Source organism: Anoplolepis gracilipes, chromosome 13 (assembly GCF_047496725.1).
Source record: "Anoplolepis gracilipes chromosome 13, ASM4749672v1, whole genome shotgun sequence".
Lineage (NCBI taxonomy): Eukaryota > Metazoa > Arthropoda > Insecta > Hymenoptera > Formicidae > Anoplolepis > Anoplolepis gracilipes.
In genome coordinates this window covers 3,645,349-3,671,321 of record NC_132982.1, presented here as the reverse complement: position 1 = coordinate 3,671,321, position 25,973 = coordinate 3,645,349, and the positions used below count along the sequence as shown (strand labels likewise).

Below are 25,973 nucleotides of genomic sequence, written 5' to 3'. Positions count from 1 at the left end.
GTAAAAACGAGCTTGCTCAGGGAGTATAAAATAAATTCCATTGTGCTGACTCTCTCGGAAATTTTTATCGGTGTTAAGTACCATTACCCATTTTCAGTTACGCTGCAGTTCATATAACATTTACATAATCGTTATAATAACTTGTAATGAAATAAAGTACAATGTTTCTAATTGCCAGAACGACATTTTGATATTAATACAAATAAATTATCGTTTTCTTGATACACATATTTAATCGCTAAGTATAACACATTTTATTTGGCACTGCTTTAATCGTGTTGCAAACAAAAAGTTCCGAAATTGTAACTTGAATCGTCTCATTACAAAGTTCAGTACCGTTTAAGATAAAAACACAGTATTTCAATATAATCAATGCGTTTTTTAGGGGATAAGGCACATAGTGACGATACAAGCTATGTATGTCGAACCGATTAAAATTCTCTGCCGGCGAAACGTAGTGCATGAGAATTCTAAGTGCTACCAGATATAGTGCCATGTGTGTATTGATATAACTATTTGTAAAAATCTACTTAAACTAGCGTACGATTATTATCATTTGCAGTTTAATAATAAAATTATGCTTATTTCTTGTGTATTAAGCATAAAAAGTTTCTCCCCTATATAAGTTAAACCACACAATTGATTTGATATATATAATTCGGAGTATATATATGTAACCATCACATGTATATCAACGATTGTGTATTTCGATTATTACTACATAACTAATTTTGCTCAGCAAATCTTGTGTCGCGGAATTAGCACGTGATATACATATATAAATATATATGTATCGCAATATGGCAAAGGAAACAAGAAATCACATGCAAATTTTCATTGTTAAAAACATTTTGTTAACAATGATAGAATAGAAATTCACAGAAATTACACACATATATATATATATATATATATGCATATTGAAAATTACGAAATGCGAATGTCCTCTACCATATTATCGTATGTATAGTCACTGCACTTTTTATATAAAAATTGATAAATACAGAATCACATTGATTATTTATATAAATACAGAATTACATTAGTTATTTATAGTTGTACTTATCTTCAGTTGAGTTTTATCTCTAATTACTTCTTTAGTACTTTACTTTTAATTAGGTATATTCATACAAAATAATATGTATGTATTCAATATACTTAATATATATTTAATAAAATTCAAATAATGTATTTCTCTTACTACTTAGAATATATAAAAAAAATTAGTTTAAAAAATATTTTTGAAAAACATTAAAAAATTATACACACACGCTTTCGAAAATTATTTGTCTTTTTACCATAAAACTAAATTTTCACAATTTGTAAACTTAAGAAATAATAAAAACATCGCAAATATATATCCTTACGATTTCCAGTAAATAGAAGAATGTAAATGATGAACACTATATTCATGAAACCGTAAAGTACAAATTGCGCGTTGAACTGTTGTATGTGATTCTGATTTTATCCATTTTTTTCCAATGTATTTTATAAAGAGATTAATTAAACATTTTCAAGACGTAAAAATTTCTCGATCATCTTTCTATCTCGCTACGTCTAAAAACTGTGAAAATATTAATTTGCTATCGTAAGTCTATTTAATTAAGTACAAAAAAGTTTTATTTTATTCCAACGTTCTCTATATCTGCCTTTTCCTAGCATAAATCATAAGATATACACGGATAATCTGTACATGATACATGGAACATGATTCTATGTTCAGTATATTCAATTTTTTTCTTTATGTAACTAAAGCTTTGCTATTCAAGAGAAACAGCTTATATTTCAGGCAAATAAATTAGATTATCAAGCGTTCTCTCTTGATTCTCTAAGTTTGCTTATATAAAATATCGCATTTCACAGTTATGTATCTTTTTATCCCATTGATACATTGAATCATAAAGAAGAAAAAGGAAAACTCAACAAATGATTGAATGCTAATATTTACATAGACTGATGTAATACGAATGACACAATTCGGTTATGTAAAACTACAGCCATTATTGATTAGAGTAAGTGTATACTTTAAGCCAGTATGTGAATCATAGTATTTTTATCTGCCCCGTTCACGATTGCCTCTGCATATGAACACTGATGATGTTATCAGACACACTTGAGCACAGTTTATTACTACTGATGTGTTGTAACAAATATGTATTTCGATTACCTACATTCTGCAACGAATGTTTTTAATTGCTAAATTGTCTGAAAGAGTGTCAAAAGCTAAACTTGCGAATATTCAACAATCAAATAAACTTACATATGTTTATTTATGTGTATTTCAAACTTTTTTATCGTCTATGATATAATTTATCTCGGAAAATAATATCTAGCCGATTCGTCGTTAGCTTTTGATACTCTCTGGATCTTAACAGATGGCGAATGTGCAATTAAGAACATTATCCTGAGAGTTCGGAAATAAAGTTTTTCGGTAATCGAAATTGTTCAATCGGTGAGAGAGATCTGAGCAAATCCTATTAGCGCCTTGTCATCTGGTATTTCGTTCGCTGCATAGCCAGAATTCTACAACAGTAAAAACAGGAATTATATGTCTAATATGGACCAATTAAATTATATAAAATATCATACATATATAATTTTTTTTATTACATATACATTACGTTAAATATAAACAAACATACATATATTATAATATATATTTGTGTGTTTGATAAAGTAAAATGCTAAAGTTCTAAAACTGACGAAAGCTTACCAAGGAAAATGTAACAGTCCTTAATTGTCCTCCACTTTCTATTAATTTTTTCAGATTCGCTGCTATTACCACAACATCTTTACCGTCGACTAGACCTGCTGCGACGAGTTCCGCTGCGATTCCTTGCGCCGAGTCCACTCCGACAGTGAATTCAAACCTAATGTCGTTAAGTTCTCGTCTTTCATTCCTGCAAGAAATGCATGTAATATTACTTTAATTATTTATTGATAAAAGTAAAAATATAAATTTTTACAATTTTGATTAAAATAAAAGGTAAGAAATAGGAAATGGAGCGCGTAAAAGGTATGCTCGGATCTTCTCTCGAATTGGAATCACTTGAGAATATAAGTCTGTAAGTATTTATCGCATATATATAGTTTTATCATACAGAGATAAAGAGAATGATTTTCATTTGATTTTGAGTGATTTATAATTTCACATACCGTAATCTGAGAACCAAATTTATAGGAACATTTTGTTCGGTAGCTGGTATTGCGACTTGACTCGGTGCTACCTTGATTTGACCATAATATTCGTCGGGGTCGCCAGCGTCTTCGTCACTGCTAGCTTTCTCGATTGTGTTGACGGGCAATGTCTCTTTGGCGCCTTCATCACCGCTCGATCCGCCACTGTCTTCTTCTTCTGACGACCAAACCCATTCTCCAGTCACCGTTCGATGCAAACGACCTGATGTACCGGGTTGCCTTTTAGATGCCTGTGAAAAAATTAAGTTTCTTCATGTCTTATAATGTGAAGAAGCAATAAAATTATTATATCCACTTTGAGTTACAAAGAAAATGAGAAAAATGTTACAGATGTCTTTCTAATTTTAACTTATATAACATTTCAATAAAATATGCAATAAAAAATAAAATGTCTCATACACAAAGAAAGAATTATTCTGTTGCATGTTTTTTTCTGATATATTTTACACAAACATACTTTTTGTACACGCGTTTCTAAACTAGGTCCAATTGCCACCAAAGTTTGTTGTAGATATTTCTTATCTTTGGCTTTCTTGAAAAAGGGATGTTTCAGTAATTCGGTAGCCGTCGGTCTAAAATAATCAAAATTATTACTTAATAATTATAATATTTTTTAAGATCTTATATATACAAAAAATATCCATCCATTTTTATTTTTATATTTAAAGATATCAGTAATCATGTAACAATATAGATTATCTTTACAGATTATCTTTAAATTAATAAAATGTATGTCGCGCATTACTCATTGATCTCAATTATTCTAGCTATTTCATCAAACGTCAGCTTGAAGGACGGGAAACAAAAAAATGTAATTCAACTTGCCTCTTGGTAGGATCCTTTTGTAAGCAATCTACGATCATTTTTCGGAATGTTTTCCCATATGCCTTATACTGATCCTTGTCATCGGCGGCAGTATCCAGAGTGGGCGGATCATTCTGCAGAGTCAGCATCAAAACCTTCATCGGGGGATATTTGTGATACGGTGCCGTTCCGCTGGCCATCTCAATCGCCGTGATGCCAAGTGACCATATGTCAGCTTTAAAATCATAGCCATGGTCCTGCAACAGATACGCATATCATAATTGATTTTTTGACAGTAGAGGTAAGTAAATAAAACAGAAAGATTGCCAATATCTCGTGAAATCATGCTCGCAAATGTCGCATGCCTGCCAGAATCTTTGTTCTAAATGTAACTTATAACTGCAATTTTATATATAGAATGGCCTGCCATATTATTATAAAATATCTGTCTCAGATAAATTTTAGTTTAATTTGACATCAGCTTTTTTTCACAGCAATTTTTTCAGTGTATTTTGTAATCATTACAGTGTTTAAAATGTTTGTATTATTGATACTATATTTAAATATACAATTCAGTAAAAATTTAATAAAATAATATACATACAATCACAGTATGTATAGATGCATGCAAAATTTTTTTTTTTGTATAGAAAGTGATATAAAAATATGAGAATTGATGCTCTATATAAAATAAAAGGAATAAATTTAAGAGATATAAAAAATATAAAAGTAGCATAATGGCATGATTATACATACATAATTGATTATTAGCAAAAAAATAATTTTAAGAATTCACGCACACAGTGAATTCATCTTCAATGCAGTTTTCTATGTGACTACTTGCATAGCATGCCTAATGCAACTTGCATCATGCTCGAAATGATGTGACTGATAATTCAAATGAATTCTTTGCTTAACAAGGTGCATATCTTCTCTTGCGTCAAAATTGACATGACAATTCATCAAACTTCGTGTGTCGTTTCATGATAGCAAAAGCTATGTTTCAAAATGCTTGGTCAATAACGTACACATTTTCAAAAGTATCTCGTGTTTCATGTACATTTAACAAATGCATACACAAGTGTAGACACAAAGAACACGCAGGCTAAGAAGTCTGTAGTGTTACTTTCCTCTCTCACCTGCTCCATGACCTCGGGCGCCATCCAACATGGTGTACCGACAAACGTGTGCCGGACCTTTTGTCGACTTAGGTCGCGTCCGGTCGCGAGCCACGCGCTGACACCGAAATCGGCGATCTGCACTGTGCCATCCTCGCCTAGTAGGATATTACCCGCTTTTATGTCCCTAATATTATTCTGTTGTTAAAATTTGTTTTTGTATGCATAGATAATATAATAGTGTTATTTTCTTTTTTTTAATACAATTTTTATTGTTATAGTTAATGCAATTTTTAGTAAACAAATGAGAATAAATCAAGGAAAGAAGTTTTAAGACTTTATGTAAATAAAGATAAAACGATTCTACAGAAGAGAAAGAAGAAGAAAAGTAGATAATCAAATACCTGTGAATCTGTCCATTGCTGTGGAAATATTCAAGACCTTTGAGTACTTCTCGAAGTACTGTGGCTATGGTGGCTTCGTCAAATACTCCATGCTTGCAATTAGTAGTTCTAGTTTTATGCTTGATAATATCCAACAAGGAGCCGCCTTCTAATAATCTTAGGACAAGCCAAAGTTCTTCTTTTACCACGAATGATGTGTAATAAGTTACGACGTTTTCGTGATTGCAAGAAGACATCGCTTGTATCTCTTTCTACAATTTTTTCCCAAGTAAAAAGTACCAATTAATAATAATACTTTTTTATCTTAATATATAAAATTTATCAATTTATTTCATAAAAACAAAATTATTCGAAATTAATTTTTTTCAGATTTTATTTTTGTAATATTACAATAATCTAAATTTATTAAAATAGAGATAGTTATATATTTAATATTTAAAACATTTATATCATATGTTGACAATGTACAATATATGGGGACGCATAGCATACGTTATAATTGATAAAATCATTAATCAAGTAAATCATACAATATGTTAAAAAAGTATCGAGAAGTGTGTGTGTGTGTGTGTGTGTCATATTGATCTGTCATCTGTCATTGAAGCCCAATATCAAGATATAATGAAACTCACCAGTAATTCGTCCATATTTGTATTCCATTTTTCTAAATTTATTCTTTTGATTGCGCATTTCTCTTGCCGCGGAATACAAAATGCTGCATGCACCACGGCGGTCGCACCAACCCCTAGAATTTAACAAAGGGAATTATCACAAATTATATTTCAAAAATTTACTTATTAAAAACGCATTGCGCGCGAATATTTTAGAATTATCAGAAAATTAGGAATGCTTAAATTGTTAGAGTTGGTATTTCTTATTTATCATACACGCGCTATTCAAAATTTTGAAGAAAAACGTCAAGATTCTAATTAATTATGCATTTTACAGACAACCCTACTCGGAATATACGGCACTGGAAAGCGCGCACAGTCCCGTCAGGATTAACTAGGTTAGGACAGGACATACGCTTCTCGTGCAGCAGCACCGGTAGCTGCGTGACAACGTGAGTGCAAGAAGGACACAGAAAGAAAGAGAGGGGGGGAGGAACGAGCGCGGGGATCGGTGGTGAACCGTCAACCCATTTTTTTTTTTTTTTTTTTTAAGCAACCGTTCATGGACGAGAGAGTAAGTAAATTGAACGTAAGAATTCTTTATCGTTTGCGTCGTCTTCGCGATCGTTGTCGTTATCAACGTTATTCGCGATACTCCTCTGTCGGGAAATAGACGGTTGCCAGCCGTTGGAGGCCCGACGTCGCGAATCGCCGGCTCGCGAGCGCGTCTTCTTGGAAGGCGCGCGCGCGCGAGATTTTTGCATCCGGTCGTCGCGTGATCCTCGAATAATCCCCCGTTCGGAAGGATACTCACCGATAACCTCCTTGAGCTCGTAATCGTCCTTGGTATTCGGCCAGCCCTGCACGACCGTGGAGGTGCTCGCGGACGCCATTTTGCTGGCCAGTACCGGACCGAGGCGCGCCTGCTTGCTGGCTGTTCTAGAGCCCCGCGACAACGTCAGCGACGTCAGAGAAGCGCCGACGACGGTCCGCGAACCGCTGTCACGTGGTGGAACAGCTGACGCGGGGGTGGGGACGGTAGTGACAGTAGGGGTAGCCGCGCGAGGAGCGCAGCGATCGTTCGCTACAGATGCGCCCCGGCTGTTTCGCGAGGTGGGTGTTGTTATCGCTGCTGTTGAAAATGCCGGCGAAGGTGTTGGCACCTTCTGCGGCGGCGGCGTGGAAGAGCGGAACGACTTTTGGCGAAACACGCCGGGCGAGCACGACGGTAATATATCTGGCGAGATTCTTCTGGCGAGAAAAACAAACATGCAAACTTACTTGGCATACAATCAGCTGTGAACGCACTGATCTTAAAATCGCGCGCAAATTTAACCCACAATATTCAAGTATTCGCCCGAAGACCTATTCAAATTTAACCCTTACTCCTATTGTTTTTGGCACCCTCTAACCGGACAGGTGGGTATTTTCCAATAGTTTATTAATGTGTAAAAGTATTTTTAAAAATCTGAAATTATATACCTTTGAAATAAAGACTAGGCTAATAAATTTGAAAAAATAATTTGTTCAAATATATTGTTTTACGTTCGTTTTCGAGAATTGACGCTAATAGAAAAGTCACGGACAAAAATAGTCCAGCCAGTACGGAAAAAGGAGTGAAAAGTTAATTTCTTTTATTTACTTTCAATCATAAGAGAAGAAAAAAAGAATAATTCGCTCGAATCATAACTCGAGACCAGGAGACGTGTTGAATCAAATCTCCTATTGAGATGTAGTCCCGTCAAAACGAACGCGTCCATCCCAATAACTAACCCGTCTCGATTCATTGAAACGATTGACGTTTCTCAGAGAAACAGAGCTATCATGAGCTACGATCAACTCGCATGCACAACAAATTAATCGTAGGGCCATCCATCACATTTTCTCGCTATGATCGTCCCACGAGACGATGCTTCTAATTATTAAATAGTTTGAATGTCAATCGGTGACGCTGATTGCTTTAATTGACTGGAAAGATAAAGCAATTTAATATACCTACGATGAAATGTTGCATTTTAAATCGCCAATCTTTGTTAGGAATTTTAATTTCTTAATTATTTGCGGAAGAGATTATTTATACAATAATGCTGTGATAAATTTTAAAATCAAAATTTTAGTTTCTTTTTTAATAATTTATAGTTAATTTTAAATAATACATTTTTCACAGTATTTTTTTCAGAAAATAACAAGCATAAAAAAAAGAGAAAAAAAGACCTCTCGTATCGATTCGCAAGAATACAGATATTTTATGATTCCTAGTAGTGGCTATTTTTTCTTGAAACGTGTTAATATCTGTGTATCTGTAGTCATTATCTCTATTTGACAGGTCGTGGGATAAACTGTTCGACGAATCCGCTTAACCGACGCAATCCGATATTAACGATTGTCATGCATAGGTATCACGCGCGATTAGAAAATTCAATTAAACCGGATTATTCACCATGGATATTATCGCTAATTTTTATTTGCAGGGGAGATTTCGCGATGACCTTTACCGTTCAAGAGAGGGAAGAGGCAGGTGTTTCCCCTCCTGAGAGATATATATATATAAGACCGACCACACGCTATGTATTTCGATTCGGTGATTGCACCCCATGTTTAACATCCCGGACCTTTAAAGCTGTCTTTGAAATTTTGAATCTGCTGGATCCGCAATCATGTTTAGAGAAATGAATATTCTGATAGTGAGTATCAAATCATAATAGTAATAATAATTTATAGTTAATTTTAAATAATACATTTTTACACAAGAGCAAAAGATTATACGAAAGTTCAACTTGAATCTCGTGCGATTTGACGATATAATATTTGCATTTAACATCAGCATTGAATCATCTAAGATTTATCTCTTAATTTATAATCTCATATTTATTTTTTACAAAGAGTATATCTACGCAGTGTTTATACAACAACGCAATAAGCGTTATACTCACTTTAAATGAAGTAATGCCAAATATAACTTTAGGTCGCTCGAGAGTAATAGAAATCACAAAACAGGTGCTTGTAACAGAGTTAATTACCTAATTATCTCCTTTGTTACGATTGAGAGATAAAGATCAGTACTTAGTTTTACCACACTTTGTGTATACGATGTAATCTTTCTAACGATAAGTGGGTCGCGTGAGATCCGATCACGTGCCTCGATTTTTGACGTAGCGTAGTACGCTAGTCAGTCACACTCGGTCACTCACCTACTTCTGCCGACCAAAGTCGTCAGAAATCTAGTATCTTGAAACTTAAGTTGCTCCTCCTCTGGCGATATGGGCGCCGCGGCGCCCAGGGTGCCCGATTTACGCTGCCCCATGCTATGTACGGCCCTGCAAACGGACATACACGTTTGTCAGACGGGTTGCATACCGAAAGGGGAAACTATTCTCCGTATAATAAGAGCTCAATGTAAAGAGGGCTGTAAATGTGTAATTTAATATGATAATAATATAATAAGATAATTAATAATATAATAAATAAAAATAAATATATTTTTGAGAGAATTTTTATAATTTTATTAATCATTTTACAGCCTTCTCTACTGTTCATTTATTGCTCAATGAAAATTGATAATTAAAAATTTTGCATATTATATCTCGAGAGACACATTCTTTAATATTATTCATCTTATTTTACTCTTAGTTAATTATAATAATTTGCATTACAAAAATATTGTTGCATTTGCGATATGTACAGCTGTATGATATTTTGATCCACACAGATTAATTATTTATATCATTCTTGTTCAATTAGTAGAATATTAAAATGATCTTAAAGAAATCTTATTTTTAATCCATGCGAAGTGAGAGATTCGTATCGAGCTAAAAGGCTTCGAGCGTATGGAATATTTCTAAATTGGCGGTCGGTCGATTGTCACCTAAATATCTAGATGAGATAATTGGGTCTGGATTGGCCTTACCGACTATTTTTAGCCACTGTGAAGGGGGTAGACCCTATCCTGCTGGCTAAAAATAATCTGATGGCGAATGGACTGATGTAAGCTTCCATTACAACGGTCCTGTTTCCTTTTGACAATTTTTATCCTGTTTTCTTTGTTGGTTGATTATAGAAAGAGGCATAACTCGTGAGAACAAACTCAAATTTAAAATTTCAGGCAGAGTATTTTTCTGTGTGTCGTTTTTTTAAATTTATTTGATTTGATGTTGAATTAGTTGCGAATTCGCGGAAATATAAGATACATTGTAAATATCTTATGTAAAAATTTTATAATACAATTTTAAAAATGTGATATTTATAGATATATATGTTAGAAAAAATGTTTTAACTTTTGTAAGTCTGCGTAATTTTCAATATGATTAATCCAATTTTAACATAATGCGACATCACTCATCGATTGTATTGCAACAACAAGTATCTTTCCTTCTCAGTTTCAGACACCTGATTAACAAGTCTATAACAGTCTTACTTTAAAGTAATGGTCTAATAATATCTTTAAACACATCAGTAGTTTGCTCGAAAATGTGACGTTTTATTTCGGTAAATAGCAAGTCTTTATTTTAGCATATGGTCATTAACATTTTTTTCATTTATTCTTGTTTTATTTAAAGAACTCGAGACTAATATAATAAGTATACTATTTAAAAATCTTTATTTTCAATTGTTGTTGAATAATTTTAAATAATTTTAAATCTCTTATTGTGAATTAATTTTAATTACTTGTTTTATTATTATCTTATTATTTAGTAGAAACAGTTTCTTTTCCTTTCTATGAAATATATAGAGATGCTAAATTTTTTTCAAACGATTTTGAAAAAAAAAAAAAAAACAAGATCATTATCTGCTATCTCATCTCGTATGTTGTTTATTGTCATTCAAATAACGGAGGTTCTCTCATATTTGGGTTAAAAGTTTAATTCAACGCCGGGCTAGAACAAACGATTTTAATTTAATTCTGACCGATGGGCGTATGCCGCCGCGTCATCTGCTGCCTACATTCAGTTTACGTGCGACTACGATATTTCAAATTTTCATTGTTCCGTCATTTCCTCCGCCTCATATCGTTTTGTTACGAGAATAAATTTCATTGTATTTCTTTATTTATTTTATTCGTTTTTACTCTTAAATCTCAATCTACAATTATCCTTTTCAACTCTCAATTTTAACAATTATTTAGTCTTTTGAAAAAATACTCCACTTTGATTGTTTTAATTATATCAATTTTAACGTATTTTCTTTCTTAAAAATTTCCAAGTTTTTTTTAAGCTTTGTGGTGTTTACGTTATATTTTTCTCTTTGATAATTTTTATTTTTTATTTTGTAGAGAGAGGAGTTTATTCCTTTTAAATTTTTCTTTCATTTTTCCCATACAATATATTGTTCTGGATTTCAAGCGTTGTATCTAATGAAAAATTCTGGCTTATCTTGAGATAAAAAAATCCATGTTAGGCAAATACAATTGAGAAATCGATTACTCTCAAATATTTGCTCGACAATAACAGTTTTTGAGTTATTTTTAGTATATTCTACATTTCATGTAGACACAAATTTATTAAATTGACTTTGCATCGATCTTAGTCACCGCGTACACAATTGAACAAACAAATGTCATAATATGTGCTTCCCCATATTATGACTATTGTAATATTGCTGCATTTCAATTTGTTTGCTACAATATAGATCGTCATGGCCTTGTAACAATTCTTCGATAGAAGAAGTAGAAATAGTAGAAAAAAGTTTCGAAAATCTTAAAAATATAGAAATTATTATATTTTGTTTCTTTGGCTACTTTTTAATTTCATTAAAAACTCGCGCGTTTATTTCGACGTTTTTTTACAAGAAAAAAGCCTTTGATTTCTTATTTCTATGTCAAATAATCATAATCTTGTTTGACATGATGTAGGCTTTAATTATGGCAATAATTCACATGTTCGGACTTTCTAAATTGATGATAAATAATCGTACGCTTTTTAAAAAAGAATTTATATTTTTCAAATACAGGTTTTTAATTTAAATACCTTCGATTTCAGTGAATGCCAGTGTAGTGATTCTGTAGTGTGTATATACAAAAAAGCGTAATACGAGATTTATTCAATTCAAGTGCGCACTTTTGTGCAAACCTGTGACACTGATTTATCTTTGCATCCTAATATTTGCTAAATTAATAATGAGTAATGAGAGAGAAAAAACTGACCTGAAAAAATTTGATTAACATTTGAAAGAAAATTATATTTTGTATTTATGCGATATTTAATTATTATACTTATAATAAACTTTTAATGATTCATCGAATAATCTATTTATTGTTGTAAAAAGCCACTTAATGACGTTTCTTGTAGAAAGATTGACAATGTACTGGCTTTATTTTTATCGGATAAAATGTTAGTAAGCGCAATCAATGAGATAATTCTATAATGATTACATATGTAATTGATAAGATTTTCAAATAGTTGAGATTTCGAGAGTCCCGCGCTCGTTTGAATTCACTTAATAACGTTTCTCATCAATGAAACCTTTACTCAGTTGGCAAACCGAGGGTCAATTGCTTATTAACTCAGAGACTCGTGGTGGCTATTAAACGATTTCATTGTCATTGAAATTGTTTGCAAAAAATGAAGACCATCACGTTTATCCGGAAGCAGATCTCCGATTGTTCAAGCTTGCATTGATCCTGAAGTCGTTTCGACGAACGAATTTCTTTTACAATTTCAGCAAAACTAATCGCGAATCAGAAAAAAATTATCAAACATTTTATTCCTTTTAGTTTTATTTTAGAAAAAAGTTTATCCTTACATTGTAATTTTGTACTATCTTTTTTGAAGTTGTTTTAAACATCCGAGAACCAAACAGTTTGAAAAATAGTCATCTTTACGTTAATTTATGAAATTAAATCAAATACAGTTGAAGAAACGATAAATCTAAACAAGCAGTTATTTGATGCTATTGTATATTGCCTTCGATGTGTCATCAGACGTCGTTATATATGTATATTACAACAAATTACTGTATCATATATATGCTACAGAATTATTGTTAACAAAAAATACATGAATGTCGCATTGCATAAATTGGATTATCTCTTTTATATTTTGCAGAAACGTTTGGAAACTAATCTACTAATAAATTTTATCAGCTTTAAATACAGTGTAGGATATAGATTAATTAAGTAGATTTTATTAGAATTAATTTTATATTATATTAAAATATGCTTTTACAAATTTTATTTATATTTTATTTACGTTTATTTATTATTTTGATTGATATTTATGAAAATTATAAAAGTGTTTATATTTTCTGTTTTAGAGAGGCTACAAGTGCGTCTATATCTCTAATTTTTATATCACGTTGACATTGAAAACGGTCGTCATATTAGGCAAATAAAGCTTGGAATCGGACGGGGCCGCGTTTAACGTGGCTATTTGATTCTCACGTCACGTTGACATTGAATGCCATCTTGATAGGCAAATAAAACTCAGAAGCGGATTACCGCGTTTACTTTGAGAATGTGGACCTTTGTCCGTTGCTTACCAATTTTTCTCAAACCAGTCAAAATAGTCCTTCAAAATAATAAATTCTTTTCTTTCATCAACATCTGCTATGTGATTTGGTTCACTTTTATTTTTATATAATTACTCGTGAAGTGATTTAGAAATAGATAAATTTATAATGTTAAATATGTGCTCATCTAACTTTGTCGCACTAAAAAAAGTGAAGTCCACACATTTCAACCAATAAAGCACAAAATCAAACGGACACGTTAATAACGTCTAACTTTTTTTAAAACGTCGATACGTGTAATGTCGTCTATTCTCCAAAATGTGTCTCACCTGGCAGACGTTGACTTCACAGAGCCGTTCGCGTAAAGATCGGCTGCCATAGCATGGGGTGTCAGCCCGATGGCATCTCAATCGTGGATATTCTACAGGATATGCGAACTGGAATCTCGTCAATCTCTCTTCTTTTCGTCTTCTTCCGTCGAAAATCAATGACCACGTATTCAATGAAAATCTTCAAAATTGTCTGTCTCACTGATAATCGTCAACTGACTGAGCTCATTTCATCGCAGATAAAACACCGATCATCTAAACACGCTGGCCGGCTCGACATTATCTCTATGTCACAATGCACGATCCCTCTGTCGACATCGATTCTTTTATACTATCTTTCAATTATAAGGTAATATGAAAACTCCGTCAGAGACACATGCGATGACGTCGACGCGATTTCAAAAAGACAGAGCGAAGAAACACAAGCGCAATTTCGAGGAAACTATTCTCGCTAGCTGTCAGCTAGTATTCAGTGGAGGAGACGTAGGATCCTCCTGTGCCCGCCGTCGTGACCGAACTATGTATGTCAGACGGGGGCACTGTCAATTGAATAACTACTTACCCCACATTGGTACAGTTGATGCGTGTATGTAATACAGCGTACATCACTGATGCTGAAAGTCAGCCGCACATAGTGTCCACGTTTTCCCCCACCTTCTTGATCATTTTATCTTTTTCTTCCTCCTTTTTCATAAATATCCCTTTCAAGATAAACAGTGCATCACGTTATCTTTTTTTCTTTATTTAACTTTTTTCAAAATATTTTATTTCATTTTCTACGAGAAAAACTTTCAAAGAGTGCTATTATATCTAAATATTTTGAAATCTCTTAATTAAATTTTTTATTTTGACATTTCGATAATTTGTCGACGAGGAAAATTGGACGTCTTTTTTTTAAATTTTGGTTAAATTCTTTCGTATAGGATGAATGAGAAAGGCTTTTGATTTAAACTTAATTTAAAGATCCTGCAATTTTTTTCTTTGCCCTTTATTTTCAAGGAAATCAATCATTGATCTATCATCGCTTATGATGACGTTTATTGGCTCTGTTGCTTGGAATTGAAGAAAACCACGCAGCTGGAAGAACGCATTATCTCGTGCGTATGTTCTGTCGTCACTTCGGTGGTATCATGAATTAACTTGATGACGCGGGGAAGAATAATTTGTATCATACGACACACACAGCTCAATCATGCCGACCTTGCGAACCAACTAATACCGATCTTCGCGAGAAAGCCGTTCCTATTGATAAATCCGTTCTTATCAGTGCATTTATTACGTGTAGTAATACCTATAACTCGTTTCATTCTGTCATTTTGAATGTTAAATTTAAATTTGTGATTACCTATAAATCTCATTGAAATTATATTTGAAAATTTGCATCGCACAAAATTTTTAATTACTTTCTCTTTTAGAAAAAAAAATTTATTCTAAATAAAATTCTAATTTATACTAACAAAATTTCAAAAGAAAAATTTTTTGACAAATGTCTTTAAGAAATTATTTTTTGCGACCCGTTAAAAGATAAAATTTAAGGATAATGTTTCTTCAAAGAAAATTAAAACCGGACAAATAAAAGAAGAGAAATTAGAGATTGCCGCATATCGTGTTTCATCTATGACAGACAAACAACGTGAAACAATTTCGCCAGTTTGCAGTACTCTATAAACGCGAATGATTCATCCCAGCTCCATTCCCATTTGTGGAGTGGACCCTCCGCGCGCGCGATTTACGCATCATCAAGTTTGATGGGTCGCTAAAGGCTACTGACTGAGACCTCCATCGAAGGTTTAGGTTTTATCAATGACGCAATACGCAATATTTGAGAGCGAATCGGTGATTTTGAATCATTGATAAAAATAATCGAATATAATATATTATTTTTTTTTGCAATATTAATATATGTTATTTGTATAATATTTATTTTATCTAAAAGAAAAAGTATAGTAAAAAAAGTTGGATTTTGAAATTTTTTCCATTTTTTTGTCTACTCATTTGTAAACTATATCTCTTACAGATTGCCGAATTCTTTATTCTTAACCACGTGTCTTACGTGCTGAGTAGACGATTGAATCTCACTCAGCTGATTAAAGAGAGCTTGGATCCTGAACTCTACTACCAGAATCTACGTGACATATCGTTGAGAGAAGTTTCTTATCTACCAGAGGAACATTATAACGCGGAAACTGGGGTGAACAAACTGCAGCAGTTAAACAGAGATAGCAGAAATTTGATTGCCGTTAGTGAATTTTAATTTCGAAGATTAATTATTTTTCATAAAGAAAAATATTAAGGAATATTTTAAAAGAAAAATTAAAAATTAAATTGCAAAGAAAAATGTAAAAGAAATGATTCCTTTTAATTCATCTATTCTTCTACATGTTCATTTCTAATTTAAATCTCTCCGTTTATATGTTGCATCATATATTATAAGATAAATGTCTATATTAATCAACTCTTTTCCTTAGGAATATCGCAGTCTTTGCGAGACAGAAACGAGAAGAGTGGAAATTGCCGATCCCGATTACGAGTATCAACCTCCGCATTATCACGCAGTCTACTGTAAGGGTTATTCATTGCCTGATAACAATGAAAGAATGATGACGGGCCCATCGCAACAGGTAAACTTAGAAGTGATGTAAATAACTCAAGACAGTTTAACGCACGAAAAATATGGCTTGAAATAAAAATGAAAAGACTTGATTAAATATTACCAAATAATTTTAAAACTTAAAACGTTCTTAATTTAATAAAGAATTTGTTTTTTATTCAACTAAATTTTATAATCTAAGATATTTAATATTTTTTGTATGCTTCAGAAATGCGTTTATCCGATATTTCACTGCGTGCAAAGAAGTCGGATCATATCCCTTGTCAGACGTCGTTGGGAAGACGAATGTTGGGAACCTTATACCATGGAAATCGCCAGTGATTGTGACTGTATGTGGCCGGTCACTACCCTCGGCGAGATAAACGATCATTACTGATTCAATAGAAAATTCATATATTACCGAAGTTTTCGCTATAGAGTACAAAAATTCATCGTTTGAATATATTTGTATCAAACAAAATCTTTCTCAAAAATATTTATTTATTGTATTATAAAAGCAAATATGTGAATGAAATATATAACAAATATCGCATTCAACATTACATTTTACCGTGATCGATCCTTCTTTCTTCTTGTATTTGTTGTGAAAAATTGTACAAGAACGTTCGACTAAATTATTTGACTCGAGAATGTTTCTCTATAATTTTTTCTTGTAATAGATGTTACTTCCACGAATTTGCCTTATGCTTTGGTAAGAAATGAAATCCATCAGGCACTTTTCCGAGCAACATCTCGCTAGAAATAAATGAAATTATTAATATCGTGAGAGTTTATGATTCTCTCAATAAAAACTAATAGTCTCGAAAAATGGCCTTACGATAACTTCACCCAATCGGCGCAATTGGAACTGGCCATTAATGTCTCCATATCATCGCGACCTCTGTAGAATGGTGGCCTCTCGTTAATTTTTTGTGGCGGTCTTTCCAGAATTCCCACAGGAATATATCTGCAACATGTTTCAAAATATAAGTGTATGCATGTAAATGAGAAATATTGCAACAGCTGAGAGGACTCTTCTCTCAAAGCAAACTTGCCTGTGAAGGAAAGAGATCCATTCCAACATGAATCTTCTGGTGGTTTCGACGCCACGTGTATCTGATCCCCAGTGTTCAAGCCCGTAATTTGCATACTTCTTGAGAATATCAAATCTCTCAGCGCTCGAGATATCGATCAATTTTCTCTCCTTTATCTCGGTGAAGATCCACGGCTTAATCAATGCCCCGCGTCCGATAGTGACACCCTCCACCGAACTGCAGACCTTTCTCATTCGCTGATAGTCATCGAAAGACAGGATATCACCGTTTCCGAACACGGGTATCGGCTGCGCTGCCACAGCGCATTTCTCTATGTAATTCCAATCGGCCAGTTTCGTGTATCTTTGTTCACGGGACCTGCCGTGAACCTGGAAGAATCGCCGAACATTAATAAAAGCTGAAAAAAAATAATCCTTTGAGCTTTTTGAAAACATTAGATATCTGATCTTTTTACTCAAGACAAGTAATAATTTCTTTTTAATATTTTTGTGTAATTAACATATGAATATTTTACTCTACAGTGTTATAAAACATATACATATATAACTGAATTTTAACGTAGAGATTTATCGAAGAAAATTTTTTGCTTTTGAAAAGATGTACTCTTTACAGATAGATGTGAATGATTTACAAGAACAAAGATATAAGAAACATAAATTCAATGAACTTACAGTAATCATAGATGCACCCCAGTCTCGAAATCTCGGCATCAATTTATGAGCGATCGGTTTATCTATATAGACTCCAGTTCTGGTTTTGACAGATAACGGTATGTCCAATACTTGGCTAATAGACTTTACCACGCTCTCGAGTACATGCAGTCGATTAAGCATACCACTACCGCCACCCTTTCTGTAAATTAGATCGATCGGGCAACCAAGATTCAAATCTATGAAGTCCACGTCGATCTCCTGATTCAACAATTGGGCACATCGCGTCAATACTCCCGGATTATTACCGCAAAGCTGCACGCCGAAGATATCCTCGCTCTCATGTCGCTTCACCAACGCCCACTCTTCTTGCGCAGCCTTCAGTATCTTCGGTGCCAATGCCATCTCGCCGCAGGTGATATCGGCCCCGTATTCTTTGCAAATCCTTCGAAACGGCAAATTGCCCACTGTCGTTAAAGGACTCAGCAGTATTTTGCCATTCCAATCGATCCTCTTCTTCTCTGCCTGTCGTAATTTGATCAAATCGCTGTCATCCACGGGTCCGAGTTTCAATTCCTTTGTACTATCAAGCGAGTTATTACAATTAAAATTATTTATTTGTTTTTTCTCCTCTGTTTCATTATCTGAATTATTTAGTTGCGTCTTGTTCTTAGATGGATCGTTAACTTTGACGATCGCTTCCGCTTTGGAAAAATTAAAATTACGCTTGCGCAATTTGTTTTGCAGGTCCTTGGATAAGTGATTTTTTATGGCTGGCGGGCGGTTCGTGTATTCCTCGAATTTCTTCTCGTCAATGATGTTGAAGCCATCCTTGGTAATATGTTGTGAGCCCATTCTGCATGTGATTCCTCTTGGACACTTGCCGGTCAAATTAAAAAGGTAACATTCTGCAGCAATATCCTGCGGTCTGATTTTCAAATACTCCTTCCAATCATGCAGAAACGTGCAGCGTTGATTCTGGCATTTTTTTTCAGGTTCATCTGTAGTTTGATCCGCAATCCAAGGACAAAGGTGTAGTTCCCTCGAAATTTTGAATGGGACTGGCCTGGCCTTATTTTGACCCCTGAGCTTCTCCTTCTTTTCTTCCAGTTTGAGTTTCTTAGCAGGTATTTCATCCAATGATGTATTTGCATCTTCCGTGTTTGCATTTACAGATATTTTCTCCTTATCTGTCTCTGTCAATCGTTGTTCGTTTAATTGTCTCACGTGATCTTCGATAACAAATCTGCAATATCATATGTGAATTGTGAGATAGCAAATAAAATAAAATGACAAATGAAATAAAATAAAAAATAATGTAACAGCTATAACTGTTTACCACTAAGAGATATGTTGAATTACATGCAAAAATTAATTTGCAAACGCAATAATATCCAAAATAATATCTCAAATAATTTTTACACACACACATACATACACATATGGTAAATATAGAAATATTATTTATATATTTAATATGAGAAGAAATTCTACATTTTAACTAATATATTATTTAATATAGAAAATTGTGGAAAAGAGAACTATAGATCTTTCAAGATTTTAATATAAATAACAAAGATTTAAGTACTAATCAATGAAGATTTCAATACAATTTTAAACCTTGTGATGTGTGTGTAATAGGAGCAATATTAAAAAAAGTATAAATACTTGGTTATATATCCACATAAAATTCACTGATAATAATCGACATAAGCCACACTATATATTTACGTACTCTTTTTTTATAAGACAAACACCTTTCTGTTTATCCTCGCCAGAATCAAACGAACAGTCTCCGCACTTCTCGTCGTAATCCGCCATTTCTACGCACGTGTGTATATCCACTCTTTGTAAATCAAGCGCAATTAATTCACGTAAAAATTCAGAAGGAACCGAACATCTAACACAAAAAGGGTACATTACTTATTTTTCATTTTCCCTTTATATTATATTTTACTTGTATGACATTTCCTCTGTAATGAATAATTACATGTTAATTTATCTTTCGACATTTATTCGGGATTTCAGTTTGCGTTATCTGCGATTCCTTTTGACGAGGCACGAGGCTCGAAAGTTGTGCACTTTTTTCCACCTCTTGCTATTTCTCTTATGACAAAGTTAGATTAGGTTAGAAGTAGAAGAAATAAAGGTTAGGTTAGTATTAAGTTAGAATTGGTTGATTGTAAGTGATGGAAGGTATAAAAAATTCGTAATAAACTGGGACATTTGTTTATATCTTATTTCGGAACAATGAAAGGAATTAAAAGAATCGTAACAATTATTAGAAAATTATTAAATACAATCGACATTTTTAGAGATTTGTCCTCTGCTAGTTCGATTATCATGTTTACAATATTTGATCTTGTATAAAGGTTACATTTAACGAATAACAGTCTCGAAATTTCTGTGAATAAATATTTTATATTATTTTATGTGAATTATTTGTTTTTCAGGAAGTTATATATCTATTTGCATGAATATTTGTAATGAATAAAATGGCAGTAGATGACTCTTCGGATGAGGATGATCCATATACAAATTTTGCTGGTCGCTTAAAAGGTAATATTCTTTTGATTTATGGGTACACCTTCTTATTTACCTTTTGATTATGAAAAGCTATTATATGAAATATAAAGTCGAGATGTCTATATGTAATATTTTGATTATATTGGGATACATAATTTTTATAAAATACAATTTTTTTCAGCATTAAAACAAAAACGCTTCAAAAAAGAGGAACCTTCTGCAGAGATAGATATATTTTCCATTGAGTATGTATTTACAGAAATTATGAAAATTTATATTGTTTGAAATATAGTATTTAATTAATAAAATACAGCAGACCATGAGTATTGCCATATTTTATTATTTTAATATTGTATGAAAAATATCTATTATTTGCTCTATATTTTTTCAGTATTGAAGAACAAAAAAATGGTGAACAAAGTAGTAAAGAAGATAAGATAAATAAGAAAGAGACAAATGATAAAGAAATATATGATGATGATAGACAAATACAAAGGAGGATGGTAAGAAGTAGAAGAAATAAAGGTATTACTACTCATGCTGTTAGGCAAACTAGGGGAAGGGTAATATTTTTTTATATTTACATGTATGTCCTATTTACTTTCTAGTTCTTTCAAGTTTTTGATAATTATTAAAATAAAATTTGTAAACTTTAACTTATATTATTTTTAGAATAAATAAATATTTATCAATAAGTAAACATTTATATTATCTGTAAAATTTATTAATATGTTTAATACATAAGAAGGAGTATTACGTGATTTTCATATTTGATCAATATGTTTTAGCAATATGTTCAACCAGTTGATGATCTAGAATGTGATATAGAAATCGTTTTAACGGAAGAGAAGCCTGAATCAATTCCTAATACCTGTAATAATGATGTAATTTCACTATCAGATGATGAAGTTTCTATCAAAGATGACAATTATGAGATAAATATTAAAGTGTTATGGAGATCAAAGAGAATTGATCGCTTAAATATTCATAGAGTATGTGTCGATTATCAGCTTATATTCTTGTGTCATCTTATGCATTTGAGAAGTACCTTAAGTATAATCTTCAAATTTTCTTATTATAGAACGACAATTTTGAAAAGATTTTCCAATATTATGCTGATTTAGAGAAAGTTTCTGTGAATGAAATCTTAATCATGAAAAAGGATAAAATTATCAATCGTACTGATACTCCAGCATCGCTCAAACTTTCAATTATAGATATACTTGGTATAAACGAATTGTTGGTTTTACAATAATAATAATAATAATAATAATAATAATAATAATAATAATAATAATAATAATAATAATATAATCATTTTACATTTATATGCAGATGGTGGAATAGTGCATCCAGGTATGAATGCGTTGTCAGAGGATAAGAAAAACGACGATGATGAAGATACATGTACTATCAAAGTACAGACGGCCAATAAAAAGCAATCGTTAACTATTCCTCTTAAGAGAGATCAACAATTTAAAGCACTCTTCATTAATTGTGCCGAGCAACTCGGTATAAAAGAAAGTAGTCTAAAGTTTTATTTTGATGGAGAACAAATAAGTTTAACTGATACACCGAATTCATTAGATCTCGAGGGAGAAGCTTGTATTGATCTTCATATTGCTACATAATATATAATTTTTCGAATCATTTTTTATGTAATATGTAATACGAAATCTCTTTTATACTATCTAGTAAATCTCATACAATTGTTTGCATTATACATTACATTATCTTATTAATATATTAATTTATCTTAATATTGTACAAATAACTCATCAATTGCAAGAATGTATGCTTCAATCTAGTAAAACAAAGAATGTAAATTGACTTTTCAGGTCAATAGCAAACTGTATTTAAATATCAATAGTAATTTTTCCAAACAAGTTTCAAGATATTTTTTATTTATTCATGTGCATGTAATATAGTCTATATATTGTAGCATATTGTCTATATGTATAATATGAACATAGTACCTACTAGTTTTGCAAGAGTATATGATAGATAAATCTAGGTTTAAGAATATATAACATTCAATGAATTCAATATTGCAGTGAATAAAAATTTGGACAATTATATATACACATATTTATGCATAATTATTTCCTATGTTATAAGCTTAAAATATACCGGTTCGATGTTTTTGATTACATTATACTCTTGTAGAACTACTCTTTAAAGGTACTTTAATACATCAACAACAAATAATCTACTCATATATTAATACATTATTATATTTATACATAATGTACATGATAACATACTGATATACTCTATAGGTATATAAATGTGTATCACACTTATATACACATAAAGCACATTTCATATATTTGTACGATTCTGCACATACCAACAGTACTATATTCTTTTTTGTGATCATTGCTATTCATTTCAACATAAGCGGTCAAAAACATCAATTATTATCATTAATGTAACATTTCGCTCACGTTAATATTCCTAATCGACTGAAAACCGACAAAAATCTGACAAAGTACACTTTGTTTTATTTATGAACACCAATGTTTAACAGGTAATTTTAATAATTAATATATCTTAACGATGAAATATTTGATACATCGTTATGCACATTTTAGGTCGCAATTACCTGTTAGGAGTAAAGATGAATAGGAGCAAGATGAAAGAATAAAAGGGCGTTTTTGAAGAGTTTACAGAATGTACAGTTTACAACTATTCCAGTGATAAATATGCACAGTAATCCATCAAATTTCATTAAAAATATCAAACAAAAAATTTTGTTAGAGACATCATACTAATTTTATTCTACACAATATTTGATAATGCGATAACAATTTACTGTTAATGCTGGGAATGTTTTGGAGAGTCTCAAATAACTGTCAAAGAAAATAGTTTAATCATTAAATTTACGATTAGCATTATAACCAAACAAAGCAGAACGGATTTCGGGTATCAACTGTTGCGCTATCAGTTCCAATCTGGTTTCCAGAGTATTGCTGATCTTTATACGTCCTGCAAAATAGATAAAGATTATTTTGCGTATTAATTAATATAATATACAATAACACCAAATATATAATTATCTTAAAATCAAAGAGTTTAAGTAAAATTAGAATTCAAAGGTTGATACATTATAAATATTTTTTTCATTATTTTTATATTATTAATAACTTTATGATTAGTGCAACAAAAACTTTTTGAGGTAATACCTTTGGATGCTAATAAATCTACACCTCCACAACTTTCACTGGGTAAGAAATTATCAGTATCGATTTTCAAGGTAACATCCTTCTTAGTCTTCTGTTTATACTGTTGCTGAATAGTTTCAAGAAGAGATTCTACGAGAGGTAGATCGACTTGACGAACACGAAGAGTAATGTTTGCTTCTGTTAGCTGCATAAATGCATATTATGTCATTACAAAAATAATCTTAAATTTTATCAAACTTATTCTTCAATATGTATATAGTTACACAATAAAATAATAAAAGTTATAATAGTAGAACAAATAGAACAAATTTGTTCTATTATTTTAAATTATAGAAATATTACTTGATAGAGGCCTTGGATGATTAATAGCTGAAGAATTTCCCTATATTGCGCCGTATTGTGAGCTACTTCCCCTAATCTCTTTCTAGCTTCATCAAGAACATTGCGTACATGATCTTCACGTACTTTTAGAGTCTTCAATCGAGCTTGATTGAGCATGTTTGAAGATTGTCTATAAGAATAAAAATATTATATAACAACACAATATATTAGAGACCACTTTGTAAGTCTGACAATTTTGTCAAAAAAGTAATTAAAAAATCAAATTTTTTCAATTTCCTAAAATTTAACATAGATTAATTTAATATTGAATAATTCTCTTATGTTATTACAATAAAGTATATAATGTAATATTTTCTTATACATACATCTTTTTTTGTAATTCAACTTGTTTTTCCTTTTTCTCATAATATTCCATGATCTTAAGACGCTGTTGTTGTACTAGACGTCCTTTTTCAATATTAAATTCTTCTTCTGCTTTGGCATCTATTTCTTCTGCTTTTTCATTGGCTTCTTGTTCTATGAAAGCCATCATATGCTTGATCTGTAATATATTTTTTCTTTAAAGATTTGTTATAATTATATACAATATTTAATATTTTCAAATCTTCAAGATTTCTTAATACATGATATATTCTTTTTAAATATGTGCATATATAATAGATTAGATAAAAATACATATGTTCTTCAAATCATATGTAGTAGCCAAAAGTTTTCCTGTTTGATTGTTATATAAAAGGTATTCAAAAATTTCAGAAACATTACAAACATGCATGTATACAATAAATAAAGAAATAGATTTTATCAACAAATCGTCAGCAGCTGTCAAAATTGTACAAATGATATTTTATTGATCCGATTTTCTATCTAAAAAAGCCCCACAGACTAATTCCACTTTCTGTTTCTGATTTATATAAGATACAATTTCAAAAGTTACGAATCTGATACCCATGTAACTGTGCAGCCTAGGTGTCGAAAAAAGGCCAGGACACATATTTAGCGAAAAACAGCATAGCGTAGCATAATAATAAATAATCGTAAAGATATTAATAGAGCGCGAGAATATATATGATACTCGCTATAAGCAACGTTACAGAGAGACAAAATCGGGATTTCTTTATTAACCTGCTTCTGGACATCCGCGTCGCTGAGTGCCATGGTGAAGCCGTGTGTTTTCTTCTCGAAGGAGTCCGATCGTGCGAAGAAATTCCGTTAGAAACAGCTACAGGAGCGAGAGAATCGTGGTAAAGACAAGTCAAGTCAACGCCTATGACGGCCCGTCAATTCTCGCGTAACGTCGATCATATGACCCGACTGAAAATGTGACCGTCGTTCCAAAACGCACACGCAAATGTGACAGCGCGATCTCGACAAACGGTCGTCGTCTGAGGATGCGCCTTTATTTTTGAAAAACGCCGTCTTGTGTGTGCGACCGAAGTGTACGCGTAAAAATATGATAATTTGGAGAAATGACAACGTGATTGTTAATTTTGAATTATCAAAAGATGAATAAAAATATATATAAAAATACATAAATATATATATATATATATATATATATATATATATAAATATAAATATTGCATGACAGTATATACAAAAAATGTAAGTATACTGAATGGAATGTAGAGGACATCGTAATGAATAATCCCTTGGATTTAAATAGATTTAATTAATTAAACGAATATGAATTGATTTGAGAACGTCTAATATTGATTACG

General features: G+C 31.9%; 5 protein-coding genes across 18 annotated transcripts; 2 read left to right on the top strand and 3 right to left on the bottom strand.

Moving 5' to 3' along the window:
• Positions 1 to 164: 164 nt before the first annotated feature.
• Positions 165 to 14,407, bottom strand: LOC140672664 (serine/threonine-protein kinase OSR1). 2 transcript variants are annotated; one of them, XM_072904999.1, is made up of 11 exons: positions 13,908 to 14,407; positions 9,327 to 9,452; positions 6,950 to 7,386; positions 6,157 to 6,269; positions 5,525 to 5,775; positions 5,142 to 5,307; positions 4,024 to 4,259; positions 3,656 to 3,770; positions 3,157 to 3,428; positions 2,714 to 2,900; positions 165 to 2,523 (listed from the first exon to the last, which is right to left on the bottom strand). In XM_072904999.1, exons 1-11 carry the CDS (start codon positions 13,955 to 13,957, stop codon positions 2,446 to 2,448), a joined length of 2,031 nt encoding a protein of 676 aa, XP_072761100.1. In that variant the 5' UTR covers positions 13,958 to 14,407; the 3' UTR covers positions 165 to 2,445. The 2 variants fall into 2 exon arrangements, with proteins under 2 accessions (XP_072761100.1, XP_072761101.1); XM_072905000.1 differs by having other exon boundaries at positions 6,950 to 7,383.
• On the top strand, positions 6,625 to 17,006 carry LOC140672672 (uncharacterized). 7 transcript variants are annotated; one of them, XM_072905019.1, is made up of 6 exons: positions 6,625 to 6,709; positions 8,462 to 8,531; positions 8,607 to 8,819; positions 15,925 to 16,146; positions 16,376 to 16,528; positions 16,727 to 17,004. In XM_072905019.1, exons 3-6 carry the CDS (start codon positions 8,793 to 8,795, stop codon positions 16,892 to 16,894), a joined length of 570 nt encoding a protein of 189 aa, XP_072761120.1. In that variant the 5' UTR covers positions 6,625 to 6,709; positions 8,462 to 8,531; positions 8,607 to 8,792; the 3' UTR covers positions 16,895 to 17,004. The 7 variants fall into 7 exon arrangements, with proteins under 7 accessions (XP_072761120.1, XP_072761123.1, XP_072761124.1 ...); XM_072905018.1 differs by lacking the exon at positions 6,625 to 6,709 and adding an exon at positions 7,266 to 7,363; XM_072905017.1 differs by lacking the exon at positions 6,625 to 6,709 and adding an exon at positions 7,383 to 7,554.
• Positions 16,732 to 20,183, bottom strand: Dus3 (Dihydrouridine synthase 3). 3 transcript variants are annotated; one of them, XR_012047935.1, is made up of 6 exons: positions 19,938 to 20,183; positions 18,224 to 19,448; positions 17,553 to 17,920; positions 17,336 to 17,464; positions 17,062 to 17,253; positions 16,732 to 16,862 (listed from the first exon to the last, which is right to left on the bottom strand). XR_012047935.1 is itself a non-coding variant. In XM_072905002.1 (5 exons), the coding sequence occupies exons 1-5, from the start codon at positions 20,021 to 20,023 to the stop codon at positions 17,181 to 17,183; spliced, it is 1,881 nt and encodes a 626-aa protein (XP_072761103.1). In that variant the 5' UTR covers positions 20,024 to 20,070; the 3' UTR covers positions 17,062 to 17,180. The 3 variants fall into 3 exon arrangements, 1 of the variants encoding a protein (XP_072761103.1); XR_012047934.1 differs by having other exon boundaries at positions 16,802 to 16,890; XM_072905002.1 differs by lacking the exon at positions 16,732 to 16,862 and having other exon boundaries at positions 19,938 to 20,070.
• Rad60 (DNA repair protein Rad60) lies at positions 20,029 to 23,676 on the top strand. Of its 5 annotated transcripts, none has more exons than XM_072905008.1 (7): positions 20,029 to 20,116; positions 20,656 to 20,761; positions 20,910 to 20,973; positions 21,120 to 21,291; positions 21,517 to 21,720; positions 21,810 to 21,954; positions 22,064 to 23,676. In XM_072905008.1, exons 2-7 carry the CDS (start codon positions 20,689 to 20,691, stop codon positions 22,357 to 22,359), a joined length of 954 nt encoding a protein of 317 aa, XP_072761109.1. In that variant the 5' UTR covers positions 20,029 to 20,116; positions 20,656 to 20,688; the 3' UTR covers positions 22,360 to 23,676. The 5 variants fall into 5 exon arrangements, with proteins under 5 accessions (XP_072761109.1, XP_072761108.1, XP_072761112.1 ...); XM_072905007.1 differs by lacking the exon at positions 20,029 to 20,116 and adding an exon at positions 20,337 to 20,398; XM_072905011.1 differs by lacking the exon at positions 20,029 to 20,116 and adding an exon at positions 20,421 to 20,574 and having other exon boundaries at positions 21,810 to 21,967; positions 22,064 to 22,250.
• On the bottom strand, positions 23,480 to 25,583 carry Vha26 (V-type proton ATPase subunit Vha26). The gene is made up of 5 exons (XM_072905013.1): positions 25,378 to 25,583; positions 24,621 to 24,796; positions 24,256 to 24,424; positions 23,914 to 24,097; positions 23,480 to 23,716 (listed from the first exon to the last, which is right to left on the bottom strand). The coding sequence occupies exons 1-5, from the start codon at positions 25,408 to 25,410 to the stop codon at positions 23,598 to 23,600; spliced, it is 681 nt and encodes a 226-aa protein (XP_072761114.1). The 5' UTR covers positions 25,411 to 25,583; the 3' UTR covers positions 23,480 to 23,597.
• Positions 25,584 to 25,973: the final 390 nt, after the last annotated feature.

Bases quoted from the DNA above. Each gene is read 5' to 3' on its own strand.
- LOC140672664 (XM_072904999.1), bottom strand. From the start codon at position 13,957: ATGGCAGCCGATCTTTACGCGAACGGCTCTGTGAAGTCAACGTCTGCC. The intron at 9,453-13,907 runs GTGAGACACATT...GTCCGTTTGCAG, and splicing joins GTGAAGTCAACGTCTGCCAG to GGCCGTACATAGCATGGGGC. The intron at 2,524-2,713 runs GTAAGCTTTCGT...TTACTGTTGTAG, and splicing joins GGACTGTTACATTTTCCTTG to AATTCTGGCTATGCAGCGAA.
- LOC140672672 (XM_072905016.1), top strand. From the start codon at position 15,711: ATGACGCAATACGCAATATTTGAGAGCGAATCG. The intron at 15,744-15,924 runs GTGATTTTGAAT...TATCTCTTACAG, and splicing joins CAATATTTGAGAGCGAATCG to ATTGCCGAATTCTTTATTCT. The intron at 16,147-16,375 runs GTTAGTGAATTT...TCTTTTCCTTAG, and splicing joins ATAGCAGAAATTTGATTGCC to GAATATCGCAGTCTTTGCGA.
- Dus3 (XM_072905002.1), bottom strand. From the start codon at position 20,023: ATGGCGGATTACGACGAGAAGTGCGGAGACTGTTCGTTTGATTCTGGC. The intron at 19,449-19,937 runs GTACGTAAATAT...ATGATATTGCAG, and splicing joins GTTTGTCTTATAAAAAAAGA to ATTTGTTATCGAAGATCACG. The intron at 17,254-17,335 runs GTAAGGCCATTT...ATTTATTTCTAG, and splicing joins GCCGATTGGGTGAAGTTATC to CGAGATGTTGCTCGGAAAAG.
- Rad60 (XM_072905008.1), top strand. From the start codon at position 20,689: ATGAATAAAATGGCAGTAGATGACTCTTCGGATGAGGATGATCCATAT. The intron at 20,974-21,119 runs GTATGTATTTAC...ATATTTTTTCAG, and splicing joins ATAGATATATTTTCCATTGA to TATTGAAGAACAAAAAAATG. The intron at 21,721-21,809 runs GTATGTGTCGAT...TTCTTATTATAG, and splicing joins ATCGCTTAAATATTCATAGA to AACGACAATTTTGAAAAGAT.
- Vha26 (XM_072905013.1), bottom strand. From the start codon at position 25,410: ATGGCACTCAGCGACGCGGATGTCCAGAAGCAG. The intron at 24,797-25,377 runs GTTAATAAAGAA...AATATATTACAG, and splicing joins ACGCGGATGTCCAGAAGCAG to ATCAAGCATATGATGGCTTT. The intron at 24,425-24,620 runs GTATGTATAAGA...TTATTCTTATAG, and splicing joins GTTGAATTACAAAAAAAGAT to ACAATCTTCAAACATGCTCA.